The sequence below is a fragment of the Anopheles merus genome, chromosome 2R (assembly GCF_017562075.2).
Source record: "Anopheles merus strain MAF chromosome 2R, AmerM5.1, whole genome shotgun sequence".
Classification (NCBI taxonomy): Eukaryota; Metazoa; Arthropoda; class Insecta; order Diptera; family Culicidae; genus Anopheles; species Anopheles merus.
In genome coordinates, this window is record NC_054082.1 from 20,746,184 (window position 1) to 20,758,887 (window position 12,704).

The window sequence follows — 12,704 nt, forward strand, 5'->3', positions numbered from 1 at the left end:
AACACACAAACACACACGCAGGATATGAAAACGTGGAAAGAAACACATCCTAAACGGACACGGAAATTGGAGGAGAAAAAGGTGAGAGCATCAGCTTTGCGTAAGCAATTGCTTCCAATTTAGCTCAGCCCAGGCACAGGGTGAGTTAAATCAATTCATATTCGAAAAAGGACACGAAGAGCAAACATTCAGGAAGAGATCCATCGATAAAGTGAGAGACAGAGAGAGATAAGGCCGAAGAAACGAATCCGAGAGTTTGGGGCTTGGATTTGATCGGTTGGTTGGTTTTGTTCTTGTGGGGGGCTTTTGTTTTGTTGGTGGTTGTTGATGGTGGTAAAGAAAACACGCTCTAACCTGGAAACAGTTCTCTACTTAATAGTTCACTTTCCCCCATCAGCTGCTGTTGCGCCGTGCGAACACTCGTTGACGACGCCGAACTCGCCACCATCGTCACCGTGGACGATGACGTAGACGACGACGACATGCGGATGGAGGATGATGCTTCCGCATGCGAAGTACGGAATGCGTGTTGCTGCTGCTGCTGCTGCTGCTGCTGCTGGATTGTGGTGCCACCGCTGCTGCCAACTACACCGGAGGAGTAGGCACTCATCGAGGAGCTGGTCATGAGGGAGCTGGCACCGAACCCACCACCATGAACGCCGGCCGTAAACGAGCTGTCCCAGTGTTCGAGCGATTGCGATGGCCCTACCGTGTCGACCATCGTGATGGAGTCGCAGCTCGTCACGCTGGACGACATCTGCGAGTCCGTCTCGTTCTGGTAGGTGGCGTTCGTGGCCGTTGAGCTCGTTTCGAGGCTTTCGGTGCTGGTGAGGAATGCTGCGTCCGGTCCGGTCAGTGAGTCAGCCGATATGTCCTTCTGCATCGTACGCCCACCGGTGCTGACCGTGTGCGTGGACATCGTCGTTGTTTGGTGGTGGAACTGCTGCTGCTGCTGCTGATGATGATGATGAGCGGTTGTACCGCTTGCTCCAACTCCACTGTCCGACAGTGGTCGAGAGCCGTGGGCAGACTTGGTGGGACTGCTGAAACCGCTCTGATTGTCACTGCTGCTGGCGGCCAGTGATTCCAGCGAGTCTCGCTTGGTGTCGCTCAGCGTCTGCTGCGTGGTGGTCTGATGGTACGTCTGATGGTGCTGGAGCTTCTGCTGCTGTTGGAGCTGCTGCTGGCCCTCGATCGAGTCGGTACTGTCGCTGCGATTGGGCTGCTGCTGCTGCTGTGCCATCTGCTCGATCGAATCGGACTGTGAGGAGCGCGTCGTCGCAATGCCCGTCTTGGAGAACTCGATCGAATCGATGCTGCTTGTCATCGGGTCCACATTGTTCTTGCTGTGCATGTCCAGACTGTCGCTGCTCGAGTGTGCCGACGGCAGTGCATCCCTACCACTGGCCAGCGGTTGCTTCACACGCGTACCGTCCAGACTGTCGCTGGACACGGTTAGAATGTGGTGCGAGGTGGAGTCCTCCTCGTCCAAGCCCTGCCGTGTCTGACCCTCCACGTGCGTAATCGTCGTGACAGTCGTCGTAGAAGACCCTTCGCGACCACTGCCGCTTGCCGTCGTGATCTTCCTTTCCACCTTCGTCATTTCCCCACTGGGTACACTCGACCCGACGGCTCCACCAACTACCGTCGTGGTGATGGAAGTGCTGCTGCTGATGATTTTGGTCGCTGCCGCACCCTCCGCCGACTGCTGGCGCGAACCGACCGCAGCAGCCCCGTTCGACGGTGGACTTCGTTTGGCACCGTTCGACCCGTTCGACTTGTTCGATTCGTCCGAGCGCGACAGCAGCAGGGCGGCCTCCTCCTTTGCCTTTATCTCGATCAGATGTGCCTCCAGACAGGCGTTCTCCAGCCCCTCGAACTCCTTCAGACTGGACAGACTGATGTCGTCCCCGTGCATGCCGCGCTGCATGAACCGGCGCGTGAAGCTACCGTTGCTGAGCGAGTCCTGGGAGCCCTGCTGCATCTTGCGGTTTTCCAGCGAGATCACGTGCTCGAGATTCTCAAACTCCTGCAGGCTGCTCATGGAAATGTCATCGTGCTCGCGGGACGCCATCCGCTTCGCCAGCAGATCGTAGTCGGGCGTGCTGGAGAACGAGTCCTTGATCGAGCCGATGCGGCTGCTGCCCACCTCGAAGTCCGTGTCCTCTTCCTTGATGTCCTCCAGCCGGTCCTCGTACGGGTAGCGGAAGTTTTGCGTTTCCGCCAGCTGCATCTCCACCCACCGCTTGCTCTCCTCCAGCGGGTACCCGTTGTTGAGCAGGTCCATCGTGACGCCGGCACCGCCGTCGACGCCCTCGGCACCACCGGTCGGTGGGCTTTCCTCGAACTCGTACATCATGTCGTCGCGCATGTTGGCCGCGTACAGCGAGCCGGCGTTCGTGTGGGCCGGTGCCGACTTGACCAGTATCTTCTCCACGTCCTCGTCGTGCTTCTTCTCGATCTTGGTGGGCTTGATGGCGACACTTTTACCCTCCGCGTCGAACTCGTGCGCCTCCCGGGCGACCTCCTCCACGATCACGAACTCGTCCGAAATGTCCGGCTGCTCCAGCATCTCGAACGAGTCCGAGCCGGCCGAATCGTCCTTATCGTCCGCATCGAACGCGTACTTGGTGGTGGAGTCGGCCAGCTTTGCCTTGTACTTTTGCTCGATCAGCTCCTGGTACTGCTCCTCGGTGAGCTGAAATTCCTCCTGCTTGGCGTACTGGATGCCCGTCTGCTTTGCCATCGTCATGCCGGCGGACGTGGACGCAGTCTCGCTCGTAACTTTCCTTACGGTTGTCGCTGAGGACGACACCGTTGCGTCGGCTTGCGTCTTGGTTACCGTCTCCACCACGCTTACCGTCTCGGAGAAGACAATCGGTTCCCGTTTCGCTTCATCCTCGCCATCCGATGACTGCTGCTGCTGCTGCTGCTCGGCAAAGTCTTCCGTCACGTGAATGTCCGGTATGTTGTGCGTGGACGACTCGCGGTACTCCTGCAGCCGCTGGCTCTTGCTCACCATAATCTGCTGCGCCTCGTCACCCTGCTCGATCTCGGCGTGCACATCCTCGACGATCGTTTCGATCACCGACTGGGACGGCGAGAACGAGTTGCGCCGATCCAGCTCAAAGTCCTTCTCGAACACGTCGCCCGCCTTTTTGTCCTTCTTCTTCGGCTGCGCTACCGGCGCCCGGAACGAACGGGCGTACTCGCTCTCGTACCGGTCGTAGTCGGAGTCGGACGATTCGTCCCGCGTTTCGTCCCGCTCCGAGCTGGTGGTCGGTGGTTTGGAGGCGTCCTGCGACAGTGACTCGTCCTGCGACTCGATCGAGTCGCGGTTCTCGCCCATTTCCGCCATAAACTTGCCGGAAATGATGGCGGTACTTTCGGTGCGCTTGTGGCCCCGCTTGCGCACCGTCTCTTCGCTGTCCTCCCGGCCGGCGATCAGCTCGGCCGACTCGCTCACCTCGATCATCTCCGTGGTCGCCTGTGTGTTGAGGAAGTTAACGTCTCCCTCCTTGAGCGTGGTCGAGGTGAGCGTAATGTCGCCGATGTAGCCGGCAGTCGTACCGGCGGTCGTGGGCGTTACCGCGTCCAGCCCAATCTCCACGTGCGTCGGAACCGGCCCGGTGGACGTTGTCTTGTCCGACAGGTTTTCCATGATGGTTTCCAGATTGGACGCACTGGACAGGCTGATCGACAGTATGCTACCGTCTTCCAGGCTCGTGCCCAGCTTGCCATCGTCCGCCGGTTCCGTCTTCACGTCCTCCAGGCTGGTCGCCTGCATCGCCTCCACCAAATCCCGTGCCGTGCCGATGCTTGAGCTGAGCAGCTTCTCCTCCTGGAACGAGGACGACACCGACTCCACGCCGTGGCTGCGCTGCTCGCCAAACTGGAGCAGACTCTCGTCGGCCACGGACTCACCCTTCAGCTCGGCAAAGTCCATCTCGTGCGAGCGCTTCATCGCAATCGGCACGCTGCTGGACGCGGCGGACGACGGCTCCTCCTTGTCGTCCAGCAGCAGCAGCTTGTCGCGCAGATCGTCCTCGGAATCGTCGTGAATGAGGGCCGCATCGGACGAGTCAAAGTCGACGTCCATCGTGGACGGTACGAGCGTTTCCGTCGCCTCCGATTCGATGCTGGCCAGATTGCCCGAGCTTTCCGAGTCGAAGCTCTTCATGCTGTCGTGCGAGCTGACCGGGTAGGAGTGCAGCGTGCTGACCGCACTGTGATACTCGGTGCCGAGCGAGGTCGGCACCATCGAGTGATCCAGCGCGGTTTCGTACTCGGACGAAGCGTACGGCAGCACCTGCTCCAGGTCCGACGACATCGGCCGGCTGCTGTCCGTATGCTCGAAGCTTTGGTAGTGACTTTCGCCCGAGCTGTCCACATCCGTTGCCGACCAACGGTTACCCTTGGCGGCAGCCGGACCGTGCCGTAAACGGGGCGACGCTTCCAGCTGCGAGCTGTCGGACGAACCGGCGGCCGTTGGCGCTTCGTCGATCTTGATCGGAGGCGCTGTAGCTGCAGCAGCCACCGATCGCGTCTCCGAATCGGACAGCCCGCTCTCGCTCACGATGGTGGTGGTGGTGATGGCGGCGGCCGTTGCCGTCGACACGGCGACCGCTTCCTCCTGGTTGGTTTCGTAGATCGGATCCTGCACGTAGCGCGTGGAGGGCAGTATCTTAAACTCAAACTCCGACGGCGACTGCTTGATCGGCGTCCCGTCCGTGACCGCCTCGATTAGCTCTTCCTGCACGGCGTCCAGCGATTCCTTCACCTCTTCGAGCGTTTTAGCAATGGTCAGCTCGTCGATCGTCATGTGCGCGTACTGCTGCTGCTGCTGCTCCTGCTGTTCGGTGGTGGTCGATTCGAGAATGGTCGCTTCGCCCACATGCACCTCAGACTTCACGGACTGGGACTCCGCAAATGGCTGAACAGTTGCCGGTGCTGTTACCGGCGAATGTACCACCGGCGGCTTGCCGGACGATCGCAGCCCAGCAATATCGAGCTCCTTGAGCGAATCCAGGGTAAAGCCATCCTCCAGCTTGATCTGCTGCTGGTACGCTTCCATCGCGTCGCGCCGCGACTCCTGATCGTCCGTACCCTGCGACTCCTGCGAGAACGTGTAGCCCTCGTTGTCGAACGCAAAGTCCGACCGCTTCTCGGTGCTGGACCGGGTGATGATATCGCTGCTACACTCGCCGATGAAGAACTTGGCACCGCTCGAAATGTCCTCCTCGCTGGTGACCAGCTCGCTCGAGTCCTTCTGGGCCACGTTCGACAGCTCGTCGGACGTGATCGACCCTTGCCGGTGCCGGAGGTCTGTCTCGGCCGACTGGACCGGGGCCGGTTCGGGATACTGCTCGATCGAATCCTGATGCTCGAACGACTCCAGCAGGCTGGACCGGGTGGCCGTATCCGTGCGGGAGGATATGCTGGTGCGGGGCTTCGGTACGGGCTGACCGTCGAAGCCGCCGCCGCCGCTGCTGGAAGATTCGCTCGGCCTGTCCGGCTCGGTGGACGCGATCGAGAAGGACTGTTCCGGGTTGCTGATGGAACCGACCGTGGTAGTTGTGGTGGAGAGGACGCTTTCCTCCGTCCTTTCGACACTGGCAGCGGAAGCAGCGAAGCATTGGTCAGCGGTGGTAACATCATTAGCGTCGGTTAGCAGATTAGCAGCAGTGGTGGTGACGGTGCTAGTAGTTGTTGCAGCAACTGCAGCACACTGCCCGCTAACAAAAGCGTCAGAGACAGCGCTAGTGGGCGGGGCAGCAGCCTCTACTGTTTGGGACACAAGGCGGGGTGTTGTTGTCTGGGGTATGTTATTTTCTGTTTGTAGTTGCAAATCTGTTTCTGTTAATAGAAGAGGAAATAAAAGCGAGGTGAGAAAAAAGCGTGTTAAGGTTATGCTCTCAGAACGGTTTGGTGGTAGTTAGATAGAGTGTATGTGTGTGTGTGTGTTGGGAGTTCACACGGTCGGTGGCAGCGCCAAGGAAGGGGCATTGGCGGCTTCAAAGCGTGGAAAATGGCCGGAAAACCCTTCCCCAGCAGTATAGGCAACAGCAGCACAGTGGTAATAACAGCAGGCCAAACATCGTTGGGGGAATTGTTTTTCAGCGGCATTCTCGCCTCATGCGCACACTTTCCCGTTTTTTTCTGGTGCTGTATTTTTGTGTTTGTGTAAATGTGTATGTGTGAGAGGGGTTAGAGATGGGGAGAAAAAGTAACACATATTTGAGAGTTCTGGTTGGACTCTCATGATTATTCTTGTTTTTTTTTGTCAAACGAATTTTATCAAAGGTGTAAAAATGTGGAGTTTCTGATTCTGATACGACTTCTTCTTCTTTCGTTTTTTTGGCGTTTGATTGCGGTTACTATTATTAGAGGTCATCAATAATACAAGGGGTCCCAAATTGACTTGATTGCGTGCGTATTGAGAAGCAAATTGGGCAGAGTTTTCGACTAGGTCCGTGTTCTCAAACGTCGGGATGCGGAGTCCAGTTGGGAAACGGTCGTCCTCCGGCTAAGGTAGGAATCCGGCGCGCTCACCACTAGACCACCAGCCCGTCCCATTGAGACGGCATGTTAATTGGCTTCTTAAATGAGCGCTGTTCGGGTTAGTAACTGATAGGCTTTGGAAGCAGCAATTGATGCAAAAAAAAAAACACGCACAAATACATGGTGTGTACTTGCCGTAACGTTTGAAAAGTAAAGAAAAACAACCCAAAAATCAAAATGCGAAATCACGGTCCTGCGAATTGCGGAATTAGGGCCAGAGAAAGAAACGGTTCAGTCTGGTGCAGTACGTTTGGAGCGCAACTGTCTTGGGAAGGCGTATTGTGCAGTGAAAAAATATATAGTATCAAACACTCATCCTCATTCGTCAGCAGGGGATGAGTGTAAGTGCTCAATGAAGGTAAATAACAGTATGGAATGTGTGCACTGAAAAAAAACGGAGCTCCAGTTGCATTTGTTTGTTGATCACGCTTTCCAATTTCCTTTAAAGAACACAGAGACGATTGTAAGCTGAAGCAGAATGAGCATGTTAAACGCAAGTTGAGATGGTTCGTGGTGGTTGATGGTGATGTGGAATAGAAAACTCAATCGAACCTTCGCGCTTAGGTTTGCGAACTTATTGGAACAAAAAGACGAAACAAACACTTAAACACATTTATGACATTTGAAAAAAAAAATCAAAACAAAAAAAAAACCCAATTCGACATGAAACAATGGCGAGCAGCGTCGAGCCAGAAAGGTAGGAGCGAAAAGACTACAGTCCAATCCGAGGAGTGCATCATGTGCATCACTCAATGCGCTTTAAATTTTGGTCAAAAGTAACCGCAGCGTAGTCTATTCGCACGGTTCCGCCACCCTGCTCGCGAGTGGAATATAGATATGCTGCGCGTACTCGCAACTCCCGGCAAGCGGGAATGCACAGCTTCATGCACAGCTGCTCTATCTACCTTGCAGATCGTTGTCGGGTGTGCTGGACCCGAAATCGCCCGTGGTCATGGATACGCTCTCGTCCCAGCTCATTTTGGAGTATTCGCTCTGCAGCATCGACACTTCGTCTTTGATCTGCGAGATCGCCTCGTCGTACTCTTGGTTCTTATCGAGCAGCGCCTCCGGTCCGAGATCGGCCGACAGGCGGGCATACTTGCGGTCGATTTTCTTCGCCCGCCGGGCGGACTCGGCCGCCTGGTCTTTCGTGGCCGCGGCGACCGCACCAGCGCCATCGGCACTCAGCTTTGCATCGCTGCCCTCATCCTCGGCGGCGCTATCGTCCGCACCGAGTGCCCGGCTCATCGGCTGCCCGCCGTCGGCCCCGGTCGCAGGTGCCCCAAAGCCGGCGGTACCGAGCAGCAGCGCATCGTACTCGGGATTGCTCATATTGTCATCGAACGATTTGCCGGACATGGACTCGATGGTGGGCGACTTGACGACCAGATCGCCATCGGTAGACGACAGGATGTCGCTACGGATCGCGTACTGTTCGCTTTCGGACGGTTGCTGCAGATCTCGATCGATCGTCATCGGGCCCGGGCCCTGCGAGCTGCTGACGATCGATACGCTCTGCTCCAGCACGTCGTCGACCAGCCGGCCTGCCTCCGACCGTACCAGCACTAGATACCCATCATCCTCGCCTGCAACGAGAGAAAGAGATCGGTATTGAAAGGGAAGCGGCAGCAGCAGCGGCGACAGCGGCAGCAGCAGCAGCAGCAGCAGCAGTGGCGGCAGCGGCGACGGCAGCTGTTTGTAAGCCTGCTCCACGACAAAGGATGGAGCGGCCGCCTGGCCCTCTTAGAAAGGGTGCCGCAATTCAATATTATATGCACTGTACCGAGATGAGCATGAGGGAGCGAGTGAGTGAGTGAGTGATGGGTTTGATGAACAGGAAGTGCGTTCCGAATGATGGGATGATTCGATCGATAGAAGCTTGCCGTACGCAACTGTGAGGACCAACAATCCAATTAGGACCTGATTTCGCATTTTCATTTTTCGTTTGTGTTTCGTTTTCGCCGTTCAGTTTGATTTGCAGTTGGGCTTCACAATAGGGTAAGGTAGGATTTTCAACCGCAAAACAATCGTCTTCCAATGTAACGCGCATTTTCAAATTAGCATTTCGAAGGGAACCTGGTCCGCCTGTTTCTTCTTGCAATCAGTTGTAAAATCGTACACTACACAGGGCGGGAAGTGGACAGTTTGGGTTTGGGTGGTTGGTTGAGGCGGAAAAAGCGCAATATGATAAATGCAACGCAACCACGCAGCACAACGCCAGCAGAAAAAAAATCACAACGCCGATACACACCGTCACCAGAATCAGAAGTTCAAACCTTTGAGGGGGAATGGTTTTGTGTCGAATTTTGGGGTAGAAACAAAACACAACTTTGTCGGGGGTTTTTTTTGTTTTTGTTTGCGTGTGTGTATATGCGTGTTTCCTTGTTTTTTTGGGTGATGTAGGTTGCAAAATTGTGGATGCGAAAGTATGCATTGCTCTTCCCGTGTGTGTATATGTGTGTGTGTGTGTGTGTGTGATGTGCAGTAGCGGAGGCAGCGGAGCGTATGCGCAACTGCAACGGCTGCAACGACCCGTCCCCGGAAGACACGGCCCCAAGCAAGTGCAACCGAGGACACGGAGCTCGAGGGAGCTACCCCGGATCGATCGGAGAGTCGTTGCGATGCCCTGATCTGGCCGCAACCAGACCGCAACCATACTAACCTTCGCTTCTGGTCGACGTCGGTAATGCATCGTCGTGTTCGGTGTACGTATCTGGAATGCACAGAGTGAAGAGAGCAACAGAAAGGCACAATGATCAGACACACCGCACTTCTGACACCGAACGCTCTTCACGGCGCGACTCATGTGATTCACGCGATGGATGGCAGGACTTTGGAGGATGGGGATTTGGCGGATGGTGAGTACACTCGGGACAGTAAGGGGAACATTCAATCGCAATGGCGATCACATTACATGTACTAAGGTGTACTAGTGTGTTTTTTTCTGTGTGTGAGTGTGTGTCTTTTGGGTACGGGATCAGCGGTTGTTGGGGAGAGTGAACGATACACAGGGAGAGGGTAGAGGGAGGATGAAAAAGGGGTGGGATTTCGGGGAAAGGTAAATTCGATACGTTCTCTCTAGGTATAGATATGTGGCAACAGTATACTAGACATACTTGGGGTGCAAAGCGGACAAAGGTGCATTAAAGGGTGCGAACTAACGTCAACTCATTTCGAAAGCATCTCATTGCATACCAACAATAACGACCGCTTCAAGGCACTGCTTTGTAGTGGGAGGAGGCAAAGAACAGAAAGCCAATCAGCACAGAACGATAGCCACTACACACGATCAACTAAAGAACTAAAAAAAAATAGCGACAACGATCGGCAACACGTGGCATGCCCGGAAGCAGGCAAGACTACAAGACAAACTTTCAGTATCATCGGCTTCTTAGTGGAGCGGAGCGTCCGAAAGCACGCTTTCTTGCTTACGGCACACTTCATTGGTAGCAAATAAAAAGCAACAGAAAACAAAGAAACTATACACAGCAACTAAAAACAATCACCGTTGCCCTACCGTTCCCTCATGCGCTTCTCTATGCATCGAACTGCAGCAGCTGTAACGGGACGAAAAGCAACGGTTCGAACATTAATCGTCTTGTAGCATCGCGTCCACCGCGCCGTCCTCGTCCAGAAACTCCACATCCGTCGGCATCTCCTGGCCATCGTTCGGCTGGGGACGCTTCCGGTCCCCGCGGTGGCGCCGCGTGGAGCCAACGAGCGCGTCGTGTATTTCGCAACTGCCGCTCTCATCCAGTGCGCGCCGCAGCTCGAACGGGGTCGCGGTTCGTGCCATACTTTCCTGTTCCGGGTCGCGCTTCGCCGCGCCATCCATCGTCTCCTCCTCCTCGTCCGAAGCACCCTGTATCTCTTCGCAGTCCGTGTGACAGTTGGCCCCGTCCGGCGTGGGCGACGTTCGGCTGATGGTCGGCGCAGGGCAACCGGGGACGCCGAGCGCCTGCTGCCCCGAGCGGCCACCGCCGAGCCGGTCGCGCGATTTGATCGTGCTGTGGAACCCGTCCGGGCAGACGGTCGGCGATGGGACGGTCCGGTCCGACACGTACTCGTCGCCGGACATGTACTCGATGTCGGTTTTCGCACTGTCCCCGGTGTGGTGCTGGGGCGGCACCTGTATCGTCGCCCGGCGCTGTTTCGACCGGTCCGTCGGCGGGAAGCTCGAAACGGCGGCATCGTCATCGCTCAGGTACAGATCCTCCACGTCGGTGGTGGCAGCGGCCGATCCGTTCTCCTGCCCGGTGGCGCTCGTGTCCAGAAACGTTTTGCCCTTGTACGATTGGGTGGCGGCGGTGCCCTTGGGCTTGCGGCGGCGCCGCAGCTCGTTGCTGCCGAACGAGACGGCCGCACCCGGCCCGGGCCCGGCCGCTCGGTCGAAAAAGATGTCCTCCGTGTCGGTGAGCGGATCGTGCGCCTGGTCGAGCCAGTTCGGTTTCGGCGGGGCGGGCGTGTTTTCGCTCGCGTACACCGTATCGTTGTCCATCTCGGGCAGCGCCTCGATCGTGTACTTCGCGTCGTCGTACAGCTTCTCGTCGTCGTTCACCGCCAGATCCTCGAAGTCGGTCAGCGCCTGCTCGATGTCGGGCGTGCGCGCCAGCAGATAGGTGTGGTTCAGCGGCATCACGTTCGCCGTCTGCTCGCCCGATCCATCCCCCCGCATGATGGCAATTTCGCGCGTCGGCGACGGCAAGAACGAATGCTCCTCGCCGCCCACATCCTGCGGCGACTGGCCGTCCTGCTCCTCGTCGCTGGCATTGAAGTCTTCCACGTCGGTCAGGCCGCCGCCCTTGCCACCGCGGGCCACTGCCCGCGGCATGAGCCGTTTGCTGCGCTGCGGCGCACTGGTCTCACTGTCGGACGAGTCCAAGTTCTCCACGTCCGTCACCGCCTCGTCCGCGTTCGCCTGCCCCACCGTCAGGGTGGACGGGCGTGATGAGCACTGCTTGGCAGGTTCGTCGCTTGCGTCGCCGTCCGTCACGAAGCAAATGTTAATCTCGGGAAACGTTACGGACTGCTCCGTCTCGTGGTCGCTCGCCTCCATCGTTACCTCGTCCGCCTCGAATGCGGAGGCCGGGCCCGGCTTTGCCAGCGAGGACGATTCCTCCTCCGACACGAGTATGTTCTCGCAGTCGGAGATGTTGGACCGCTGCTCGACCACTCCCTTCCGGTGGGGCTTCCGGTGCCGGACCACCTTACACTCCGGCTCGTCCGAGTCGGAGCTGCTCGACTGTACCGCCTGTTGCTCCGCCCGGGGCAGATGTTTGTCCTGGCGCCGCCGGACCGCATTGTGTATGTCCACCATGCCGTTGTCCGCGTCCTGGCGCATCAGTATATCGTCCGGGCAGTCGGGCACCACGCTCGTGTCGCCGTCCTCGCCGGACATCGCACAGTCTTCACAGTCGGTCAGGGCAGCGGCCACGTCCGCGCACACCCTCAAGCTCTTGCTGCTCGGGCCCTCGGCCGCCTTCGAGCAGGAGCGGGTCAGTATCTTGGGCTTTGCGCCGCGCTGGTCCGACTTGGTCATCTCGTCCACGTAGCCCTGGTCGAGAAAGTCGTCCAGCGATATTTCCACCTCGCGGGTAGGCTTCTTGTCGCGCTCCTCCTCGTCGGACGTATCGCTACAGTCTTCCACGTCCGTTACTGCGCCGGCCAGCGGACTTTGCAACGCTTCCAGCAGCGACAGACTGTTGGGCTCGGGCGGGATCGGGCTGGAGGAGGCACTTTTTCGCTCCCGCTGGCCCGCCCCGTCCATCATCAGATCCTCGGTGTCGGTCAGCGCATCCTCGATGTTCAGTTTGTTCGTCGCACTGGACGTGCTCAGCTCCTCGTCGTCCGAGCATTCCTGCGTGATGGATATTAGCGGAATGTCTGCCATCGTCTGCGCGTTCCCCGGTGCCGTGTGGTTTGTCGACTTTGTGTACAGTTGCTCGCTGCAGATCAGCTGAGGCGCATCAACGATTGAAGAGGTTCGCTATCCTGTATTTGTTATTTTTTTTTTTCGATAGAACAGATCAACAACAACAAAAAAAGACAAAAGGAAAACATGGTACAAAGCGAAACGTAAGTAAAATTATAAAGCACTGCACAGGCCAAGCACATCGGGCAAATGCAACACAAAACTGTACCGT

General features: G+C 57.1%; 1 protein-coding gene across 1 annotated transcript in view; it reads right to left on the reverse strand.

The window, feature by feature from the left end:
• LOC121587695 (serine-rich adhesin for platelets-like) overlaps nt 1–12,704 on the reverse strand; it is an 84,024-nt gene that overhangs the window by 3,035 nt on the left and 68,285 nt on the right. The window contains exons 9-11 of the mRNA XM_041904727.1: nt 9,224–9,274; nt 7,467–8,147; nt 355–5,856 (exon numbers count right to left, since the gene is read on the reverse strand). Of these exons, the coding sequence (XP_041760661.1) occupies nt 355–5,856; nt 7,467–8,147; nt 9,224–9,274 (6,234 nt within the window). The remainder of the gene's footprint in view (nt 1–354; nt 5,857–7,466; nt 8,148–9,223; nt 9,275–12,704) is intronic.